Here is a 23718-nt window from a genome sequence, read left to right on the forward strand (position 1 = left end):
GGTGGATCGGGAATAAAAGGGGGCTACCAACTAAGACCCTACTCTGGAGACAACTTGACCTGGGGGGAAAGAAAACAGGAATCATGGTGCAGCCTATCTGAGCAGGGCCAACTAACCAGCAGGAAGAGATGAAAGAGACCAAAGTGAGAAGTGTAGGGGGGGGGAGCACTAAAAGGGGGGCTACAAACTTAAACCCAACTCTGAGGACAACTTGACCTGGGGCCAAGAAAACAGGACTTTTTGTTGGGCCTTACTGAACAAGACCAACTAATCAGCAGGAGCAGTTGAAAGAGACCAAACCAGGAAGTGTGTGTGTGTGGGGCGTGGTCAGCAGGTACAAAAGGGGGGTGCCAAATTAAACACAACTGTGAGGACAACTTGTCCTAGGGGCAGGAAAATAGGATTCTTTGTGGAGACATACACAAGCAGGACAAACTAACCTATAGGAACAGTTGGAAGAGACCAAAGCAGGAAGGGGGAGGCAGGAATAAAAGGGGAGGCTACCACCTGAAATCCTACTCTGAGGTCAACTTGACCTAGTGGAATAAAAATAGGACTCGTAGTTGGGGCCTATCTGAGCAGGACCAATTAACCAGCAGGAACAGGTTGAAAAGACCGAAGCAGGAAGTGTGGGGTGGGCAATAGGAATAAAAGGGGGGGGGCACCAACCGACTCCCTACTCTGATGACCACTTGACCTGGGGGAAAGAAAATAGGACTCTTTGTTGGTCCCTATCTGAGCAGGAGCAAGTAACAAGCAGGAACCGTTGGAAGAGACCAAAGTAGACAGAGTGGGAGGGCAGGGAAAAAAAAGGGGGGGGGGGTACCAAGTAAGACCCTACTCTGGGGACAACTTGATCTAGATGGTAAGAAAACAAGACTGTTTGTTCGGTCCTATCTGAGCAGGAGCAAATAACCAGCAGGAGCCTTTGGAAGAGAACCAAACGGAAATGGGGGCGGGGGGATAAGAGGGGGCCTGCCAAATGGGACCCAATTCTGAGGACAACTTAACCTGGCGGCAAGATAATAGGACCCTTTGGGGGCCAATCTGAGTAGGACCAACTAACCAGTGGGAACAGTTGGAAGGGGCCAAAGCAGGAATTGGGGGGCAGGAATAAAAGGGGGGCTACCAGCTGAGACCATACTCTGAGAACAACTGGACAAAGCGGGCAAGTAAATTAAGACTTTTATTTGGAGCCAATCTGAGTAGGACCATCTAACCAGCAGGAAGAGTTGGAAGAGACCAAAGCAGGAAGTGTGGTGAGCAGGAATGAAAGGGGGCTAGTAACTGAGACCCTACTCGGAACACTACTTGACCCAGGGGGCAAGAAAACAGGACTCTTTATTGGGGCTTGTTGAGCAGGACCAACTACACATCAGGAATCGTTGGAAGAGACCAAACCGGTAAGTGGGAGGGAGCAGGAGTAATAGGGGGGCTGCCAACTGAGTCCCTACTCTGAGGACAACTTGTGTTGGGGACAAGGCAACAGGACTCTTTGCTGGGACATATCTGAGCATGACCAACAAACCAGTGATTACAGTTGGAAGAGACCAAAGCAAGAAATGTGTGTGTGGGGGTGTGGCAGGAATAAACGGGGGGGGGGGGGCTACCAACTGCAACAGTACTCTGAGGACAACATGACATGGGGTCAAGAAAATAGAACACTTTGTTGGGGCCCTGTCGGAGCAGAACCAACCAACCAGCAAGAACAGCTAGAAGAGACCAAAGCAAGAAGAGAGGGGGGAGGAATGGAAGGGGGGCTACCAACTGAGACACTCCTCTGAGGACAACTTGTTCTAGGAGCAAGAAAACAGGAGGCTTTGTTCAGGCCTATCTGAGCAGGACCAAGTAACCAGCAGGAACAGTTGGAAGAGAGAAAAGTCGGAAGTGTGTGTGGCGGGGCGGCAGGAATAATAGGGGGGGACGGGCCCAGGCTCTTCTGCAGCAGGTGTGGGGACTTCATGGAGATCCGCAGGGCCCATCCCGCCCCGGGGAGAGGAGATCAGCCTGGGCCGCGGGTGCCGGGGTACGTGTAGAGGGTGGCCGCAGGCCCCGTCCACTCAACTGTGCCTCGGGGATCTGAGGAAGCTGAGGACCTTGGGGTGAGGGACAGGATCCTAGGTCAGGAAACGGCAGGGACACAGGACGGGGCCACGGTGTCCAGGTGGGGGTCAGAGGGAGGACTGAGGGACTCGGGCCCCCAGGACAGAGGGGACGCCCCAAAGTTCAAGACTTCAGGCCTTCTGAGAAGGGCCCTTGGGAGGCATGGGGACTCGCGGAGGAGAGTCGGGCCAGACTTCCGCAGCCGGGTCTCAGAGACACCGGAGGAGGCGCAGGGGGCGGGGGGTGGCTGGGACACCTCAGGTGGGCAGAGGGCAGGGGCCGTGTCCCGGGGCGATTCCTAATGAGGAACAGAGGGACCTGCAGGCAAAGGAGCCTGGACCCCACAAGAGAGTCAGTCCGCGCAGGCCCCCGGGAGGGATGGGGACACTGGGCGAGGCTGGACTTGGGCATCCGGGTCTCGGATCACCTGGACGGGGGAGTGGGGGTCGGATGGGTGAGCTGGGGAGAACCGAGGACCCGCTGTCTGTTGGGAGCAGCCGCTCCGGTGGGCAGAGGGGAGGAGGGCCCAGGTGCTGTCAGGAGACCAGGTCCACCCCAGCCCAGAGCTACGAAGTCAGTCCGTGCCGCAGGCCCGGGGAGCCCCTGCATCGGGCGGCCAGAGGTGGCCGGCGCCCCGTCACTGAGCCTGGGCGGTGCGTCCCAGAGACCTTCAGACCGCGGTCTGAGGGGCACGAGTTCCCATCGTCAGCGGCCACGCACACAGGCCGTCCCCGGGGTGCAGGAGGCCTCGGAGGGAACACCGAGGGAGGGACTCTGGCCCCCAGAACGCAGGCCCCGGCCCGGAAGGCGACCCCTAGCGGCAGCCGAGGGAAGCCCCTAGTGGGAATGAGGCCCCGCGGGGTGTCTGGACTTCCGCATCCGGGTCTCAAGAGACTGGCGGGGCGGGGCGGGGCGAGGGGGCCTGGGCCTCGGCGTCGGCGTCGCGTCGGCGTCGGCGTCTTCCGGCCGCGCCTCGAATCCAGTCAGGCGCGGGAAGGGCGCAGAGCCTCGTGGGCTTCGAGGTGAGGCCCAGAGGGAGGAGCGAGGGGGCCGGGACCCAGAGGGGAATGAGTCCGGCGGTGGGGGCGGCGGTGGAGGCCGCAGGGCGGCGCGACCACGACGACTGTGACCAGGGCGTGAGGCGTGGGCGGACTCGGGCTCTGGGTCCCAGCCCGACTGAGAGCTGGTTGCGCGCGAGGAGCCGGCGTCAGGCGGCAGAGCCCGAGGCCCAGGCCGCCCAGGGAGTCCGGATGGGGACGAGAGGATAGGGCTGAGGGACCCCCAAGGAAGCCACGTGAGCCCCCCGCCATCGGCCCCGGGCCTCCCCGGACTTGGTCGCCTCGTGCGCCGCCAGCCGCCTTGGCCCGGACCTCGCCGGGCCGTGAGGGTTGTGGTGGGAGGCAGCGGGCCCGGGGCTCCCCGGGAGAGCCCTGCGGGAGGACGGCCGGAGGCCCCTTGGACCCCAGCCCCGGGGCCGCCCTCGGAAAGCCGCCCCCGCGGTGGGTCTGGGCGAGGGGAGGGCCTTGGTGTGCGGGGCTGGACCCCGGTCAGCCGAGGCAGGATCCCGGGCCCTGGCCGGGGTGCAGGGGAGAGAGGAGGCGCTGCCTCGCAGCCCAGGACACCTGCCTAGGGCCCAGGCCTGCCCTGCCGCTCGGGTCCGCTCTGGCTGTCAGTGGAGGCCCAGAAGGGGCAGGCCCAGGCTGGATGGGGGGTGGGGGGGTGGGGGCTCCCGGGGCGGGGCCGCCCAGAGTCCTGGCCAGAATCTCCTGGCCGCAGTGGGGGGGTGGGGGCCCGGGACGATGCTCGCGGTCTGCACCCACCCTGAGACCCTGAGGCGCCCCCTCCCTCCCCCCCTCCCTCCCTCTTCCAGGGGCTCTGCGAGCTCTGCAGTTGAGGCCTTGGTCTGAGGCAGGAGTCCTGAGGTCACAGAGCAGAGGAGGCGCGGCCGCGTGCCAGTCGGTTGTCCAGGCGAGGTGCGTGCCCCGCGCGTGGGGCCGGGGGCTCGCCCATCCCACCCCAGAGGGGACCCCTCGGCCCCCAACCCCCACGCGGCCCCGCTCTCAGGCCTGGGAGCTCGGGGTCTGGGTGGGCTGGGCCTCCCCCTGAGGAGCCACCCCTCTTCTGTCTTCAGGGTCTGGCGACCATCATGCCCCTGGGTGAGAGCAGTGTGTTCTGCAAGCTGAAGGAGGAGCCAAGAGAGGTCCCACTGCCATGGGATGCACCGCTGCCAGAGCCTGAGGACAGGGAGGTGGAGGAGTTGGAGTTGAAGAAGGAGGAGGTGGAGTTGAAGAAGGAGGAGGAGGAGGAGGAGGTGGAGGAGGTGGAGTTGAAGGAGGAGAAGGCGGAGGAGGAGGAGGTGGAAGAAGTGGATTTGGAGGTGGAGGTTGAGGTGGAGGAGGTGGAGGTTGAGGTGGAGGAGGTGGAGTCGGAGGAAGAGGAGTTGGAAGAGGAGGAGTTGGAGTTGGAGGTGGAGTTGGAGTTGGAGGTGGAGGAGGTGGAGTCGGAGGAAGAGGAGGAGTTGGAGGAGGAGAAAGCAGAGGAGGAGGAGGGGGGATACCCATCTCCCTCCTCCTCCTCCTCCTCCTCTCCTTCCTCCTTGTCCTCCTCCTGCTCTGTCCTCATTCTGGTCCCCCTGGAGGAGGGGTCTGCTGCTGCCGGGTCCCCGATTCCTCCCCAGAGCCCTCGGAGCTCCTGCCCCTCCCCCAGTGCCATGGCAGGCGCTTCGGGGAGCCAGTCCCACCAGGGCTCCAGCAGCCCCGATGAGGAGGGGTCGAGCACCTGGGGGGCCCCGGCAGGGGCCCAGGCCTCGCTCCCAGATGCGCTCTGCGTGAAGGTGGCCGGCCTGGTGCTGCTTCTGCTCCTCAAGTATCGCACCAAGCAGCCGACCACACGGGCGGAGATGCTGGCGGCGGTTAGCCAAGATGACCAGGACCGCTTCCCCGTGATCTTCCGCCGAGCCTGCGAGTATCTGCAGCTGGTCTTTGGAGTCGACGTGAAGGAAGTGGACCCCCGCGAGCGCTCCTACGTCCTGGTCAGCATCCTGGGCCTCAGCTGCGATGGGACGCCGAGTGGTAGGGACGGCATGCCCAAGACCAGCCTCCTGGTGCTGGTCCTATGGGTGATCCTCCTGGAGGACGACCGTGCCCCTGAGGAGGCGGTGTGGGAAGCGCTGGGGGTCATGGGGGTGTATGCCGGCAGGGAGCACGTATTCTATGGGGAGCCCAGGGAGCTGCTGACCGAAGTCTGGGTGCAGGAAGGGTACCTGGAGTACCGGCAGGTGCCCGGCAGCGAGCCCGCACGCTACGAGTTCCTGTGGGGTCCCAGGGCCCACGCAGAAACCAGCGGCGTGCAAGTGCTGCAGCACATCCTGGCGGTCAACAGCAGGCAGCCCGGGTCTCCGTGTCTGTCCGAAGACGCTGTGAGCCATGAGGAAGAGCGGGCCTGAGCCCGAGGGGCAGCCGGGCCCGTTCCCACCTGGGGTCGAGCAGCTTCTCCTGCGGGACACGCAGCCAGGCCACTTCTCCCCTGCGAGTGCGAGCAGAGCGGGCGCTGGGCGTTGTGAGTAGTGGAGGGCCAGGGCGGCTTGGGGGAAAGCGGGGCCAAGCGCACGTTTGGGTGGGTTCTTGTTCTCTGTCTACGTGGCCTCGGAAATCGATCTTTGTTTCCTCGAGGAAGTTTTCAGATGTCGTTCCTTGTCATAGAAGGTTTCGTGAGCTTCGGGCTCAGTGTGGGAGCGGCACCCACGCCACAGGTGTTCAAGAGTCAGAGTTGTGCCGTTTGGTGCAACGAGCTGGGAACCCTTCCGTCCTCGTTCGGGATCCAGAAGGGAATCGCGGTGCCTGGGCTGGGCACAGACAGGGATGTCTTGCAAACGTGAAGACCCTGGCAGTAAACGGATGGTTTCAGGACATGGAGAAATAAAAGATGTTCGTTCTTGCTTCTTGTCCCTTGTCATCTGTCATTCTGGACAAGGGACATAGAGATGTGTGCCTGCCTTTGCTTGGGTCTCCAAGAAAGGAGGAGACACTCGATCTGAGCAGAGGTCCCCAGCTCACTGGGACATTTGTGGCCGGACATTCGCTGAGCTCTGCTCACGCTCGGAAGGGCCCTGTGTTGGCAGTGAGGACACTAGGAGAGGCAGGACACGTCCCACCCATAGGTGACTATCTAGCAGCTGCGGTCCCCATGGGAAGGCAGGGAAAGGTCCCCTAAGAGGAACAGAAGAAATGAAAGAAGGCTGAGGCGGTGGGGCTCCAGGGGGGGAGCCCTGCAGTGGAGATGCCCTGCCCGAGCCAGGCTGGCCTGGGATCTCTGTTCAGTGCGATGCCTTCTGGGCAGCTGATCACAATGTAGCGGGGAGGGGACAGTGGCTGCGGTGTGCTCCCTGCCTCTGTCTCCAGGAAGGCGGGGAGTGAGAGCCTGGGTCTGAGGCGCACAGACTCAGCTGTGCAGAGGGCGGGGGCACGGCCCGAGCCGGTCAGAGTCAAGGTGAGGATCCCGGAAAGGATGGTGACAGAGGTGGGAGCCTCAGTCTGGGATGCCTGGTTCGGGCCGGCAGAGAGAAGGGGCCCGGCCGGGCAGCAAGGCGTGCACGTCGACATGTGAGGGAGCACGGCCGGCCCCCCATCCCGGAATCCAGGTCAGTCCAGCCGGCAGCCCGAGAGACCCCGGCAGGGTGGTCAGGCGGAGCCCTTCTCCCAGCGGGGCTAAGGGTGGTAGACTCGGGGACCCAGAGGGACGGGCCCAGGCTCATCCTGGAGCTGGTGTCTGGACCTGAGGGAGAGCGGTAGGGCCTACTACACCCACCCACCCTGGGTAGAGGCGCTCAGGCCCCGCTGAGGCCGGGGTTTCTGGAGAGGGCGGCCGCAGGCTGTGTCCACTCAACCGTACCTCGGGGGTTTGAGGGAGCTGAGGACCTTGGGGTGAGGGACAGGATCCCAGGTAAGAAAGGGCAGGGGCACAGGCCGGGTGGTGGGTCCAAGAAGGGACATGGGGGGAGGACCGAAGGACTCAGGTCCCTAGGACACAGAGAAGGAACCTGCCAGAGTTCGGGCACCCGCGTCCTTCTGTGAAGGGCCATGGGCAGGATGGGCATCTGGGTGGATGAGTCGGGCCAGACTTCCACAGTGGAGTCTCACAGACACGGGGTGTGTGTGTGTGTGTGTGTGGGCGGGGGGAGGCGGCTGGGACACCTCAAGTGGGCAGAGGGCAGGGCCTGGGCCCTGTGGCCATTCTTGGCGAGGATGCAGAAGGAGGACAGAGGGAGCCTGGGCCCCTCAACAGAGTCAGTCTGAGCCTTCCGAATGCCTGCCCCTCCCCCGCTGACATGGCAGGTGCTCCGTGGAGCCAGTCCAATGAGGACCCCAGCAGCCCCGATGAGGAGGGGTCCAGCACCAGAGGGGCCCCAGAAGGAGCCCAGCCCTCGCTCCCAGATGCATTCGGCATGAGGCTGGCTGACCTGGTGGCATTCCTGCTCCTCAAGTATCCCACTCAGCAGCCGACCGACCACACAGGCGGAGATGCTGGTGGCGGTCGGCCAAGATGACCAGGACCACGTCTCCGTGATCTTCCACCAAGCCTGCGAGTATCTGCAGCTGGTCTTTGGTGTTGACGTGAAGGAAGCGGACGCCAGAGACCACTCCTTCTTCCTGGTCACCATCCTTGGCCTGATATGTGATGGGATGCTAAGCAGTAGGCAGGGCATGCCCACGGCCAGCCTCCTGGTGCTGGTCTTGGGGGTGGTCCTCCTGGAGAACAACTGTGCCCCTGAGGAGGGGGTGTGGAACGTGCGGGCTACCAACTGAGGCCTACTCTGATGACAATGTGACCTAGGGGCAAGAAATCAGGATGTGTCATCAGGGCATTACGTGAGCAGCACCAACTAACCAGCGGGATCAGTTGGAAGAGACCAAAGTGGGAAGTGTGTGGCCACCATGAATAAAAGGGGAGCTAACAACTGAAAACCAACTCTGAGAACAACGTGACTTGGGGGCAAGAAAACAGGACTTTCTTTTGGGGCTTATCTGAGCAGGACCAACTAACCAGATGGAACAGTTGGAAAAGACCAAAGCAGAAAGTGGGGGGGAGGGGCTACCAACTGGGATCCTACTCTGAGGACCACTTGATTTAGAGGACAAGAAAACAGGACTCTTTTCTCGGGCCTAAATGCACAGGGCCAACTAACCAGCAGGAATATTTGGTGGAGACCAAAGATGGGAGTGTGTGCTGGGGAGGGGTGGCTGGAATAAAACGGGGGCTACCAACTGGAACCCTACTCTGAGGACAACTTGACCTGGGGGAAAGATAAAAGGACTCATTGTTGTGGCCTATTTGAAGAGGACCAACTAACCGGCAGGAGCACGTGGAAGTGACCGAGGCGGAACTTTGTTGGCGGTAGGAATAAACGGGGGGCTGCCAACTGAGAAACTACTCTGAGGGCAACTTGAACTGGGGGCAAGAGAACAGGACTCTTTGTTGGGGCCTCTCTGAGCAGGAACACCTAATCAGCAGGACCAGTAGGAAGAGACCAAAGCAGAAACTGTGAGGGGGGCAGCAGGAATAAAAGGGGGCAACCACCTGAAACCATTCTCTGAGTAGAACTTTACGTGGGGGCAAGAAAAAAGGACTCTTTGTTGGGGCCTATCTGTGCCGGAGCAACTAACCAGCATTAACATTTTGAAGAGACCAATGCAGGAAGTGGGGGAAACGAATAAAAGGGAAGGCAACCATCTGAGACCCTATCCTGAACATAATTTGACCCGGTGGCAAGAAACCAGGACTACTGGTGTGTGTCTATCTGAGCAGGACCAACTAAGAAGCAGGAACAGTTGGAGGAGACCACAGCGGGAAGAGTGGGGAAGGGAACAAAGGGGGACTAAAAGCTGAAACCCTACTTTGAAGACACCTTGACCTGGGGCATGAAAATAGGACTCTTTCTTGGGGCCTATCTGAGCCGGACCATCCAACCAAAAGGAACAGATGGAAGAGACCAAAGCAGCAAGTGGAAGCAATAAAGGGGGCCTACCAACTGAGACCCTACTCTCAGGACAATTTGACCTGGGGGCAAGTCAACAGGACTCTTTGCTGGGGCCTATCTGAGTAGGACCAACTAACCAGCGGGAACAGTTGCAAGAGACCAAAGCGGGAAGTGGGGAGGGGCAGGAATAAAAGGGGTGCTACCAAGTGAAACACTACTCTGAGGACAATTAGACATAGGGGGCAGGAAAACAGGACTCTTGGTGGTGCCTATCTGAGCAGAACCAACTCATCAGGAACATTTGGAGGAGACCAAAGCAGGAAGTGTGTGTGTGTGTGTGTGTGTGTGTGTGTTGGGGGGTGGCAGGAATGAAAGTGGGGCTACAAACTGAAAACCAACTCTGAGGACAAATTGACCTGGGGGAAGAAAATCAGTCTTTGTCGGGGCCTATCAGAGCAGGTCCAATTAACCAGAAGGAACTGTTGGAAGACATCAAAGTGGGAATTGGGGGAGGACAAGAATAAAAGGAGGGTACAAACTCAGACACTACTCTGAGGATAACTTGACCGAGGGGGCATGAAAACATAACTCTTTGTTCGCCCTATCTGAGCAGGAACAATTAACCGGCAGGGACATTTGGAAGAGACCAAAGTGGGAAGTGAGGAGGCAGGAATAAAAGACGGGTACCCCCTGAAACCCTACTCTGAGGACTCCTTGACCAGAGAGCAAGAATATAGGACTTTTTGTTGGGGCCTATCTGAGCAGAACCAACTAACAAGCAGGAATACTTGGAAAAGACCAAAGCAAAATGTGTGGGGTGAGGCTGCGAGTATAAAGGGGGGGCTACCAACTGAGACCCTACCTTGGGGACAGCTTCATCTAGGCGGCAAGAAAATAGGACTTTTCGTTGGGGCCTAAGCAGAGCAAGGAACCAGCAGGGACATCTGGAGCAGACATAAGCGGGAAGTTGGGATGTGCAGGAATAAAGGCAGGGCTACTGCCTGCAACTCTACTCTGAGGACAACTTGACTTGGGGGCAAAAAACCAGGACTCTGTGTTGGGGCCTATCTGAGCAGGATGTACTCATCAGCAGGAACAATTGGACGAGACCAATGCAGGAAGTGCGGGGGGTGGGCAGAAGTTGGGGGGCGGCTACCAACTGAGACCCTACTCTGAGGGCAACTTAACCTAGGGGGCAAGAAAACTGGACTCTGTGTTGGGACATAGGTGAGCAGGACCAACTAACTAGAAGGAACAGTTAGAAGAGACCAAATAGGGAAGTGTGTGGGGGGTGGGAATAAAAGGGGAGCAACCAACTGAGACCCGACTCTGAGGACAACTTGACTCAGGAGGCAAGAAAACAGGACTCTATGTTGGGGGCCTACCTGACCAGGAACAACTAACCAACAGGAGCAGTTGGAAGAGACCAAAGCGAGAAGTGAGGGAGGGGCAGGAATAAAAGGGGGACTACCAACTGAGAACTTACTCTGAGGACAACTTGTCCTGGGGCAAGAAAACAGGACTCTTGGCTGGGGCCTATCTAAGCAGGACCAGCTAACCAGCAGGAACAGTTGGAAGAGAGCAAGCGGGATGTGGGGGTGGGGCAGTTATAACAGGGGGGCTAAAAACTGAGACCCGACTCTGAGGACAACTTGACCTATGGGACAAGAAATCAGGACTCTAAGTTGGGGCCTATGTGAGCAGGACCACCTAAGCAGTAGGAACATTTGGAAGAGAACAATGCAGGAAATGTGGGGGGGGGGGTGCGGGAATAAAAGCAGGGCTACCAACTGAGACCCTACTCTGAGGACAACTTGACCTAGGGAGTAAGAAAACAGGACTCTTCTTTGGGGCCTATCTGAGCAGGACCAACTAAGCAGCAGGAACTGTTGGAAGAGACCAAAGCAGGAAGTAGGGGGTACAGGAATAAAAGGGGGCTAACAACTAAGACCTTACTCTGGGGACAACTTGACCTAGGGGGCAAGTAAAGAGGACTCTTTGTTGGGCCCTATCTGAGCAAGACCAAGTAACCAGCAGGAATAGTTGGAAGAGATCAAAGTGGGAAGTGGGGGAGAGAGAATAAAAGGGGGGGCTACAAACTGAAACGCTACTCTGAGGACATCTTGATCTGGAAGAACCGATCTTGATCAAGAAAACAGGACTCTTTGTTGGGACTATCTGAGGAGGGCCAGCTCACCAGTAGGAACAGTTGTTAGACAGCCAAGCAGAACGTGTGCAGAAGGGTTAGGAATAAAAGGGGAGGCTACCAACTGAGACCATACTCTGAGGACAACTAGACCTAGGGGGCAAGGAAACAGGACTCTTTGCTGTGGCCTATCTAACAAGGCCCAACTAATCAGCAGGAACAGTTGGAGAAGACAGAAGCTTGAAGCAGGGTGGCAGCGTTAAGGTGGGGCTACCAACTAAGGCCTTACTCTGAGGACCATGTAATCTGGGGCCAAGAAAACAGGACTCTTTGTTGGGACTATCTGAGGAGGCCCAGCTCACCGGTAGGAACAGTCGTTAGACAGCCAAGTAGAACATGTGCAGAAGGGTAGGAATAAAAGGAGGGCCACCGACTGAGACCCTACTCTGAAGACAACTCGACATAGGGGACAAGAAAACAGGACTATTGGTGCCGGCCTATCTGAGTAGGACCAACTAACTAACAGGAACAGCTGGAAGAGACCAAAGCAGGATTGGGGGGCAGGAAAAAAGGGAGGCTGCCAACTGAGAACCTGTTCTTCAGACAAGTTGACATTGGGGGCAAGAAACAGGGCTCTTAGTTGGGACCTACCTGAGCAGGACCAACTAACCAGCAGGACCAGCTGGAAGAGACCAAAGCGGGAAGCGTGGGGGGGAGAAAACAATAGGGGGGCCACAAACTGAAACCCTACTCGGAGGAGAACTTGACCTGGGGCAAGAAGAAAACAGGACTCTTTTGGGGGGCCTATCTGAGCAGGAGTAACCAACCAGCAGGAAAAATTGGATTAAACCAAAGGAGGAAGTGGTGGGGGGGGGGGCGGAATAAATGGGGAAGCTACAAACTGAGACCCTACTCTGCAGAAAACTTGACCTAGAGGGCAAGAAAATAGGACATTTTCTTGGGGCCTATCTGAAGACAACCAACTAACCAGCAGATACAGTTGGAACATACCAAAGCAGGCAGAGGGGGGTGGCAGGAATAGAAGGGGTACAACCAACAGAGACCATACTCTGAGGATAACTTCATCTAGGGGTCATGAGAAATGGACTCTTTGTTGCGGCCCGTCTGAGAAGAACCAACTAACCAGCAGATACAGTTGGAACAGACCAATGCGGCAGGTGTTTGGTGGAGGCAATCAAAGGGGGTCTACCAACTGAGGACCTACTGTGAGATCAACTTGACCTAGTGGGAAAAAAAAACCAGGACTCTTTTTTGGGCCTATCTGAGCAGGACCAACTAACCAGCAGGAACAGTTGGAAGAGACCAAAGCTGGAAGTGTGTGAGGGGGTGCAGGAATAAAAAGGGGCTACCAGCTGAAACCCTACTCTGAGGACAAACTGACATGGGGGCAAGAAAACAAGACTCTTTGTTGGAGTCTATCTGAACAGGACCAACTGACCAGCAGGAACCTTTGGAGCAGATCAAAGCTGGAAGTGAGGGGAGGCATCAATAAAAGTGGGGCTACCAACTGAGACCCTACTCTGAGGACCATTTGACCTGGAGCAAGAAAACAGAACTCTTTGTTGGGGCTTATCTGACCAGGAACAACTAACCGGCAGGAGCAGTTGGAAGAGACCAGGAAGTGGGGAGGGCAGGTATAAAAGAGGGCCTACCAACTGAGACCCTGCTCTGAGGATAACTTGATCTGGGGGCATGAAAACAGGACCCTTTGTTGGGGCCTATCTTAGCAGGACCAATGAACCAATAGCAGCAGTTGTGAGAGACCAAAGCAGGATGTGGGGATGCGGGAGAAAAAGGGAGGCAACCAACTGAGACCCTACTCTGAGGACAAATTGACCTAGGGGGCAAGAAAACAGGACTCTTGTTTCGGGCCTACACGAGCAGGACCAACTCACCAGCAGGAACCATTACGAGAGAAGACATGAGGAAGTGTGGGTAAGGGGGTGGCAGGAATAAAAAGGGGGCTACCGACAGAAACCCTACTTTGAGGACAACATGACATAAGGACATGAAAATAGGACTGATTGTTGCGGCCTACCTGAGTAGGACCAACTAACCAGCAAGAACTGTTGGCCCAGGAATAAAGGGGGTGGGGGGCTAACAACTAAGACCTTACTCTGGGGACAACTTGACCTAGGGGGCAAGTAAAGAGGACTCTTTGTTGGGCCCTATCTGTGCAAGACCAACTAAGCAGCAGGAATAGGTGGAAGAGACCAAAGCAGGAAGTGGGGGAGAGAGAATAAAAGGGGGGCTATAAACTGAAACGCTACTCTGAAGACAACTTGACATGGGGGTAAGAAAATGGGACTCTTTGTTGGGACTATCTGAGGAGGACCAGCTCACCAGTAGGAACAGTTGTTAGACAGCTAAGCAGAAAGTGTGCAGAGGGGGTAGGAATAAAAGGGGGCTTACAAACTGAGACCCTACTCTGAGGACAACTTGGCCTAGGGGGCAAGGAAACCGGACTCTTTGCTGCAGCCTATCTAACAAGGCCCAACTAATCAGCAGGAACAGTTGCAGAAGACAAGAGCTTGAAGCGGGGTGGCAGCATTAAAGTGGGGCTACCAACTAAGGCCCTACTCTGAGGACCATGTAACCTGGGGCCAAGAAAACAGGACTCTTTGTTGGGGCCTATCTGAGCAGGACCAAGTTACCAAAGTAGTTGGAAGAGACCAAAGGGGGAAGTGTGTGGGGGCAGGAACAAAAGGGGGACTACCAACGGAAACACACCTCTGAGGAAAACATGCCCTGGGGGCAAGGAAACAGGAATTTGGGGGGGGGGGGTTCTGAGTAGGACCAACTACCTAGAGGGAACAGTTGGAGGGGACCAAAGCAGGCATTGTGTGGGTGAGGCAGCAGGAATAAAAGTGGGGCTGCCAACTGAAACCCTACTTTGAGGACAAATTGACCAGGGGGCAAGAAAATAGGAGTCTTTATTGGGGTCTACCTGAGCAGGACCAAGTAAGCAGCAGGAACTGTTGGAAGAGACCAAAGCAGGAAGTAGGGGGTGCAGGAATAAAAGGGGACGCCAACAACTAAGACCTTACTCTGGGGACAATTTGACCTAGGGGGCAAGTAATTAGGACTCTTTGTTGGGCGTATCTGCGCAGGACCAACTAAGCAGCAGGAATAGTTGGAAGGGACGGAAGCAGGAAGTGTGGGAGAGGGAATAAAAGAGGGCCTACCAACTGAAACCCTACTCCGAGGACAACTTGACTTGGGGGCAAGAAAATAGGACACTTTGTAGGGACTATCTGAGGAGGACCAACTCACCAGTAGGAACAGGTGTTAGATAGCTAAGCAGAAAGTGTGCGAAGGGGGTAGGAATAAAAAGGGGGCTACCTACTGATATGCTTCTCTGAAGACAATGTGACCTAGGGGGCAAGAAAACAGGGCTCTTTCCTGGGGCCTATCTTAGCAGGATCAACTAACCAGCCTGAGCAGTTGAAGAGACCACCTAGGGAAGTGTCGGGTGGAGCAGGAATAAAACTGGGGCACCCAAAGGAAACCCTACTCTGAGGGAAACTGGGCCTCGGGGGCAAGAAAAGAGGACTCTTTCTTGGGGCCCATCTGAGTAGGACCAACTAACCATCAGGAATAGTTGTAAGAGACCAAAGCAGAAAGTGGGAGGAGGCAGAAATAAAAGGGGGGCTATCATCTGAGACCCTACTCTGAGGACAACTTGACTTAGGGGACAAGAAAATAGGACTCTATTTGGGGCCTATCTGAGCAGGACCAACTAAGCAGCAGGAACTGTTGGAAGAGACCAAAGTGGGAATTGGGTGGGGGCAGGAATAACGGGGGGCTAACAACTGAGACCCTACTCTGGGGACAACTTGACCTAGGGAGCAATAAAACAAACAATACTCTTGGTGGGACCTATGTGAGCAGGACCAACTAACTTGCCGTAACACTTGGAAGAGACCAAACCTGGAAGAGCGTTGGGGTCAGGGAAAAAAGTGGGGCTAACAGTTGAAACCCGACTCTGGAGAATTTGACCTGGTGGCAAGAAAATGACTCTTTGTTGGGGCCTATCTGAGCAGGACCAACTAACCAGGAGGAACAGTAGGAAGAGTCGGAAGCAGGAAGTGTGTGTGGGGGGGGGGGGGAGAAGCAGGAATAAAAGGGGGTACCAACTGAAACCCTAGTCTGAGGACAACTTGACCTGGAGGCAAGAGAACAGGACTCTTTGTTGAGCGCTATATAAGCAGGACCAAGTAACCAGCAGGAACAGATGGAAGAGACCAAAGCAGAAAGTATGTGGGGGACAGGAATAAAAGGGGTACTACCAACTGAGCCCCAACTCAGAGGACAACTTGTCCTGGGCGCAAAAAAACAGGATTTTTTGTTGGGGCCTATCTGAGCAAGACCAACTAACAAGCAGGAACATTTGGAAGAGACCCAAGCAGAAAGTGTGTGTGTGGGTGGGGGGCAGAAATCAAAGAGGAGGCTACCAACTAGGACCCTCCTCTGGCGACAACTTGATCTAGGCCGCAGGAACATAGGATTTTTGTTGAGGCCTATCTAGGTAGAACAAGTAACCAGCAGGAACAGTTGGAAGAGACCAAACCAGAAAGTGTGGGCGGGCAGGAATAAAAGGGGAGGCTACCATCTGAGACCCTACCCTGGGGACAACTTGACCTAGGGAGCAAAACAAAACAAAACAAAACAAAACAGGAATCTTGGTGGGGCCTCTCTGAGCAAGACCAACTAACCAGCAGGAACAGTTGAAAGAGACCAAAGAGGGAAGTATGTGGGAAACAGGAATAATGGGGGGGGGGGGGATACAAACTGAAACTCAACTCTGAGGACAACTTGAACTCGGGGCAAGAAAACAGGAGTATTGTTGGGGCCTGAGAAGGAACATCTAACGAGTAGAACAGTTGAAAGACACCAAATCAGGAAGTGTGTGTCGGGGGGTGGCAGTAGTAAAAGGGGGACTACCATCTGAAATCATACTCTGAGGACAACTTGATTTGAGGGCAGGAAAACAGCACTTTTTGTTGGGGCCTATCTAAGCAGGACAAACTATCCACCCGGAACAGTTGGAAGAGACCAAAGCAGGAAGTGTGTGGGGGTGGGGGGGCGGAATAAAGGGAGGGGGCGACAAACTAAGACCCTACTCTGGGGACAACCTGACCTAGGGGGCAAGAAAACAAGACTCTTTCTTTGGGCATATCTGAGCAGGACCAAGTAACCACAAGGAGAATTTTGGAAGAAACCAAGGAGGGAATTGTGTGTGGTGCAGGAATAAAAGGGGTGCTACCATCTTAAACCCAACTCTGAGGACAACTTACTTTGGGGCAAGAAAACATGACTTATTCTTGGGGCCTATCTGAGCAGGACCAACTAAACAGCAGGAAGTGTTGGAAGAGAACAAAGCAGGAATGGGAGGAGCAGGAATAAAAAGGGAGGCTACAAATGAGAACCAACTCTGGGGACAACATGACCTAGGGGAGAGAAAATAGGAATCTTTGTTGGGCCCTATATGAGCAGGACAAACTTCCCAACAGGAGCGGTTGGACGAGACCAAGGAGGGAAGCGTGTGGGGCGCAGGAAACAAGGTGGGCTACGAACTTAAACCCAACTCTGAGGACAATTTACCTGGGGGCAAGAAAACATGACTTATTCTTTGGGCCTATCTGAGCAAGACCAACTAACCAGCAGGAACAGTTGGAAGAGATAGGAATTGGAGGGGGGCAGGAATGAAAAGGACGCTACAAATGAGACCCTACTCTGGGGACAACATTTTCTAGGGGGCAACAAAATGGGACACTTTGTTGGGCCCTACCTGAGTAGGACAAACTAACCAACAGAAGAGGTTGGAAGAGACCAAGGAGGGAAGTGTGTGGGGTGCAGGAATAAAAGGGGGGCTACCAACTTAAATCCAACTCTAAGGACACCTTGACCTGGGGACAAGAAAATAGGACTCTTTGTTGGGACCTATCTGAAAGGGAACAACTCACCGCCAGGAACACTTGGAACAGACCAAAGTGGGAAGTGGCAGTTGGGAGGGGCATTAATAAAAGGAGGGCTCCCAACTGACACACTACTCTGAGGACAACATGACCTTGGGGGCAAGTAAACAGGACTCTTTTGCGGGGCCTATCTAAGCAGGACCAGCTAACCAGCAGGAACAGTTGTTAGAGACCCAAGCAGAATGTGTGGGGAGGAAGGAATGAAACGGGAGGCTACCAACTGAGACCCTACTCTGGGGAAAACTTGACCTCGAGGGCAAGAACAGGACTCTTTGTGGAGGACTATCTAAGCAGGACCGACAAACCAGCAGGAACAGTTGGAGCAGACCAAAGTGGGACATGTGGGGGGGACAGCAATAAAAGTGGGGCTACCAATTTACACCCTACTCTGAGGACAACCTGGAACAAGAGAACAGGACTCTTTGTTAGGGCCTATCTGACCAGGACCAACTAACCAGCAGGAGAATTTGGAAGAGACCAAAGAGGGGTGTTGGCTTCAAAGGGGCCTACGGACCGAGACCCTACTCTGAGGACAATGTGACCTGGAGCAGGAAAATAGGACTCTTTACTGGGGCCTATCTGAGAAGTACCAACTAAGCAGCAGGAGTAGTTGGTAGGGATCAAAGCGGGAAGTGGTGGGGGAGGGAATAAAAGGGGGGCTTCAAACTGAGACACTACCCTGGGGACAATTGGAATTAGGGATCAAGAAAACAGGACTCTTGGTGGGGCCTATCTGAGCAGGACCAACCAACCAGCGGGTACAGTTGGAGCACACCGATGTGGGAAGTGTGTGTGGGGGGGGAGCAGGAATCAAAGGGGGTCTACCAACTCAGATCCTACTCTGAGGACAACTTGACCTAGGGGCACTAAATCAGGACTCTTGGGGGACCTATCTGAGCAGGACCAACTAACCCACAAGAACAGTTGGAAGAGGCCAAACTTGGAATTGGGGGGGAAGAAATAAAATGGTGGCAACCAACTGAGACCCTACTCTGAGGACAACTTGACCCGGGGGGGGGCAACAAAACAGGAAACTTGGTCTGGGCCTCTCTGAGCAGGATCAACTAATCAGCAGGAAGAGTTGGAAGAGACCAAAGCGAGAAGTGTGGGGGTTCAGACATAAAACAGGGGCAACCAAGTCAGACCCTACTCTGAGGACATCGTGACCTTGGGGGCAAGAAACAGGACTCTTTCTCCGGGGCTATCTGAGAAGACGCACTCACCAGCAGGAACAGTTGGAAGAGACCAGAGCAAGAAGCATTGTGGGACAGGAATAAAAAGGGGGCTACCAATGGAGACAGTACTCTGAGGGCAAGTTAGTCTGGGGGTAAGAAAACAGGACTTTTTGTTGGGGCCTATCTGAGCAGGACCAACTAACTAACAGGAGAAGTTGGAAGAGGCCAAGAAGGGAAGTGTGTGAGGTACAGGAATAAAAGCGGGGGCTACCACCTTATACCCAACTCTGAGAACAACTTGACCTGGGGGCAAGGAAACACGATTATTTTGGGGCCTATCTGAGCAGTACCGACTAACCAGTAGTAAGAGTTGGAAGAGAACAAAGCAGGAACTGTGTGTTGGGGGTGGTGGTGGCAGGAATAAAAAGGGGGCTACCAATTAAACCCTACTTTGAGGACAGCTTGACCTAGGGGCATGAAAATAGGACTCTTTGTTGGGGCCTAACTGAGCAGGATAAAGGAACAGTTGCAAGAGACCAAATTGAGAAGTGGTCTTGGGGGGGGGAGCTATAAAAGGGGTGCTACCAACTAAGACCCTACTCTGGAAACAACTTTACGTAGGAGGCAGAAAATATGTTTCCTTGATGGGGCCTATCTGAGCAGTACCAACTATACCAGCAGGAAGGGTTGGAACAGTCCAAAGCGGGAAGAGTCGGGGGGGCAGCAATAAAAATGGTGCTCCCAACTGAGACCGTACTCTGAGGACATCTTGACTCTGGGGACCATAAAACAGGACATTTTGGGGGGGCCTATCTGAGATTGATGTCTAACCAGCAGGAACAGTTGGAAGAGACTAATGCAGGAAGTGTGGGGGGCAGGAATAAAAGGGGGGGCTAGTAACTGAGACCATACTCTGAGGGCAACTTGATCTAGGGGGCAAGAAAACAGGGCTCTTTGTTGGGACCTATCTGATAAGGACGAACTAACCAGCAGGAACAGTTGGAAGAGACCAAAGCAGGAAGTGGGGTGGGGAGGGAATAAAAGGGGGACTACAAACTGAAATCCTACTCTGAGGACAAGTTGACTTGGTGGCAAGAAAGTAGGACTTTTTGTTGTGGCCTATCTGAGCAGAACCAACCAACCAGCAGTAAAATCTGGAAGGACCAAACCAGGAAGGTGGGGGGGGGCAGGAACAAATGGGGGGCTACAAATTGAGATGCTACCCTGTGGACAACTTGACACACGAGGCAAGAAAACATGACTCTTATTGGGGCCTATCTGAGTCGGACCAACTAACGAGCAGGAACAGTTGGATGAGATCAAAGCAGGAAATGGGGAGGCAGGAATAAAAGTGGACACCAACTGAGATCCTACTCTATGGACAACGTGACCTGGGGTGCAAGAAACCAGGGTTCTTCCTTCTGGCCTATCTGAGCGGTACTACCTAATCAGCAGGAAGAGCTGGAAGACACCAAAGCAGGAAGTGTGGGAGGCATGAGTAAAAGGGGGGCTACCAACGAAGACCCTACTCTGAGGACAACTTGAACTGGGGCAAGTAAACAGGGCTCTTTGTTGGGGCCTATCTGACCAGGACCAACTAGCCACCAGGAGTACTTGAAGAGACCAAAGCGAGAAGTTTGCCGGGGCAGGTATAAACGGGGGCTACCAACTGAGACCCTAATCTGAGGACGACTTGGCCTGGGGGCAAGAAAACAGGACTCCCTTTTGTGGCCCATGTGAGCAGGACCAAGTAACCAATAGACCAGTTGGAATGGACCAAAGCTGGAAGTGGGGGGGGGCAGGAAAAAAGGGAGGCAACCAACACACACCCTACTCTGAGGACAACGTGACCTCGGGGGCAAGAAAACAGGACTCTTGGTTCGTGCCTATGTGAGCTGGACCAACTAACCAGCAGGAACAGTTGGAAGAGACCAAACCAGGAAGTGTGTTTGGAGGAGTGGCAGGAATATAAAGGGGACTACCAAATTAAACCAGATGCTGAGAACAATGTGACCTAGGGGCATGAAATTAGGACTGTTTCTTGCAGCCTACTTGAGAAGGAACAATTAACCAGCAGGAACACTTGGAAGATACCAAAGCAGGAACTGGGTGGATCGGGAATAAAAGGGGGCTACCAACTAAGACCCTACTCTGGAGACAACTTGACCTGGGGGGAAAGAAAACAGGAATCATGGTGCAGCCTATCTGAGCAGGGCCAACTAACCAGCAGGAAGAGATGAAAGAGACCAAAGTGAGAAGTGTAGGGGGGGGAGCACTAAAAGGGGGGCTACAAACTTAAACCCAACTCTGAGGACAACTTGACCTGGGGCCAAGAAAACAGGACTTTTTGTTGGGCCTTACTGAACAAGACCAACTAATCAGCAGGAGCAGTTGAAAGAGACCAAACCAGGAAGTGTGTGTGTGTGGGGCGTGGTCAGCAGGTACAAAAGGGGGGTGCCAAATTAAACACAACTGTGAGGACAACTTGTCCTCGGGGCAGGAAAATAGGATTCTTTGTGGAGACATACACAAGCAGGACAAACTAACCTATAGGAACAGTTGGAAGAGACCAAAGCAGGAAGGGGGAGGCAGGAATAAAAGGGGAGGCTACCACCTGAAATCCTACTCTGAGGTCAACTTGACCTAGTGGAATAAAAATAGGACTCGTAGTTGGGGCCTATCTGAGCAGGACCAATTAACCAGCAGGAACAGGTTGAAAAGACCGAAGCAGGAAGTGTGGGGTGGGCAATAGGAATAAAAGGGGGGGGGCACCAACCGACTCCCTACTCTGATGACCACTTGACCTGGGGGAAAGAAAATAGGACTCTTTGTTGGTCCCTATCTGAGCAGGACCAAGTAACAAGCAGGAACCGTTGGAAGAGACCAAAGTAGACAGAGTGGGAGGGCAGGGAAAAAAAAGGGGGGGGGGGTACCAAGTAAGACCCTACTCTGGGGACAACTTGATCTAGATGGTAAGAAAACAAGACTGTTTGTTCGGTCCTATCTGAGCAGGAGCAAATAACCAGCAGGAGCCTTTGGAAGAGAACCAAACGGAAATGGGGGCGGGGGGATAAGAGGGGGCCTGCCAAATGGGACCCAATTCTGAGGACAACTTAACCTGGCGGCAAGATAATAGGACCCTTTGGGGGCCAATCTGAGTAGGACCAACTAACCAGTGGGAACAGTTGGAAGGGGCCAAAGCAGGAATTGGGGGGCAGGAATAAAAGGGGGGCTACCAGCTGAGACCATACTCTGAGAACAACTGGACAAAGCGGGCAAGTAAATTAAGACTCTTATTTGGAGCCAATCTGAGTAGGACCATCTAACCAGCAGGAAGAGTTGGAAGAGACCAAAGCAGGAAGTGTGGTGAGCAGGAATGAAAGGGGGCTAGTAACTGAGACCCTACTCGGAACACTACTTGACCCAGGGGGCAAGAAAACAGGACTCTTTATTGGGGCTTGTTGAGCAGGACCAACTACACATCAGGAATCGTTGGAAGAGACCAAACCGGTAAGTGGGAGGGAGCAGGAGTAATAGGGGGGCTGCCAACTGAGTCCCTACTCTGAGGACAACTTGTGTTGGGGACAAGGCAACAGGACTCTTTGCTGGGACATATCTGAGCATGACCAACAAACCAGTGATTACAGTTGGAAGAGACCAAAGCAAGAAATGTGTGTGTGGGGGTGTGGCAGGAATAAACGTGGGGGGGGGGCTACCAACTGCAACAGTACTCTGAGGACAACATGACATGGGGTCAAGAAAATAGAACACTTTGTTGGGGCCCTGTCGGAGCAGAACCAACCAACCAGCAAGAACAGCTAGAAGAGACCAAAGCAAGAAGAGAGGGGGGAGGAATAGAAGGGGGGCTACCAACTGAGACACTCCTCTGAGGACAACTTGTTCTAGGAGCAAGAAAACAGGAGGCTTTGTTCAGGCCTATCTGAGCAGGACCAAGTAACCAGCAGGAACAGTTGGAAGAGAGAAAAGTCGGAAGTGTGTGTGGCGGGGCGGCAGGAATAATAGGGGGGACGGGCCCAGGCTCTTCTGCAGCAGGTGTGGGGACTTCATGGAGATCCGCAGGGCCCATCCCGCCCCGGGGAGAGGAGATCAGCCTGGGCCACGGGTGCCGGGGTACGTGTAGAGGGTGGCCGCAGGCCCCGTCCACTCAACTGTGCCTCGGGGATCTGAGGAAGCTGAGGACCTTGGGGTGAGGGACAGGATCCTAGGTCAGGAAACGGCAGGGACACAGGACGGGGCCACGGTGTCCAGGTGGGGGTCAGAGGGAGGACTGAGGGACTCGGGCCCCCAGGACAGAGGGGACGCCCCAAAGTTCAAGACTTCAGGCCTTCTGAGAAGGGCCCTTGGGAGGCATGGGGACTCGCGGAGGAGAGTCGGGCCAGACTTCCGCAGCCGGGTCTCAGAGACACCGGAGGAGGCGCAGGGGGCGGGGGGTGGCTGGGACACCTCAGGTGGGCAGAGGGCAGGGCCCGTGTCCCGGGGCGATTCCTAATGAGGAACAGAGGGACCTGCAGGCAAAGGAACCTGGACCCCACAAGAGAGTCAGTCCGCGCAGGCCCCCGGGAGGGATGGGGACACTGGGCGAGGCTGGACTTGGGCATCCGGGTCTCGGATCACCTGGACGGGGGAGTGGGGGTCGGATGGGTGAGCTGGGGAGAACCGAGGACCCGCTGTCTGTTGGGAGCAGCCGCTCTGGTGGGCAGAGGGGAGGAGGGCCCAGGTGCTGTCAGGAGACCAGGTCCACCCCAGCCCAGAGCTACGAAGTCAGTCCGTGCCGCAGGCCCGGGGAGCCCCTGCATCGGGCGGCCAGAGGTGGCCGGCGCCCCGTCACTGAGCCTGGGCGGTGCGTCCCAGAGACCTTCAGACCGCGGTCTGAGGGGCACGAGTTCCCATCGTCAGTGGCCACGCACACAGGCCGTCCCCGGGGTGCAGGAGGCCTCGGAGGGAACACCGAGGGAGGGACTCTGGCCCCCAGAACGCAGGCCCCGGCCCGGAAGGCGACCCCTAGCGGCAGCCGAGGGAAGCCCCTAGTGGGAATGAGGCCCCGCGGGGTGTCTGGACTTCCGCATCCGGGTCTCAAGAGACTGGCGGGGCGGGGCGGGGCGAGGGGGCCTGGGCCTCGGCGTCGGCGTCGCGTCGGCGTCGGCGTCTTCCGGCCGCGCCTCGAATCCCGTCAGGCGCGGGAAGGGCGCAGAGCCTCGTGGGCTTCGAGGTGAGGCCCAGAGGGAGGAGCGAGGGGGCCGGGACCCAGAGGGGAATGAGTCTGGCGGTGGGGGCGGCGGTGGAGGCCGCAGGGCGGCG

The 23718-nt window shown here is 55.8% G+C and overlaps 1 protein-coding gene, 1 long non-coding RNA gene and 1 pseudogene across 2 annotated transcripts; all 3 read left to right on the plus strand.

Annotated features, from left to right (window-relative positions):
* The first annotated feature begins 3062 nt into the window (after nt 1-3062).
* On the plus strand, nt 3063-4367 carry LOC125157462 (uncharacterized). The gene is made up of 3 exons (XR_007148978.1): nt 3063-3125; nt 3974-4076; nt 4235-4367. It is a non-coding gene; the product is annotated as an uncharacterized LOC125157462 (long non-coding RNA).
* A 236-nt stretch (nt 4368-4603) lies between these two features.
* Nucleotides 4604-6040, plus strand: LOC125157883 (melanoma-associated antigen 9-like; the record flags this gene model as incomplete). The annotated part of the gene is made up of 2 exons (XM_047844965.1): nt 4604-5661; nt 5779-6040. A coding segment is annotated over one exon (945 nt), but the record flags the coding sequence as incomplete, so codon positions are not given.
* Nucleotides 6041-7190: 1150 nt separating this feature from the next.
* LOC125157087 (melanoma-associated antigen 9-like) lies at nt 7191-7907 on the plus strand (annotated as a pseudogene).
* Nucleotides 7908-23718: the final 15811 nt, after the last annotated feature.

This window comes from Prionailurus viverrinus, chromosome X (genome assembly GCF_022837055.1).
Source record: "Prionailurus viverrinus isolate Anna chromosome X, UM_Priviv_1.0, whole genome shotgun sequence".
Classification (NCBI taxonomy): Eukaryota; Metazoa; Chordata; class Mammalia; order Carnivora; family Felidae; genus Prionailurus; species Prionailurus viverrinus.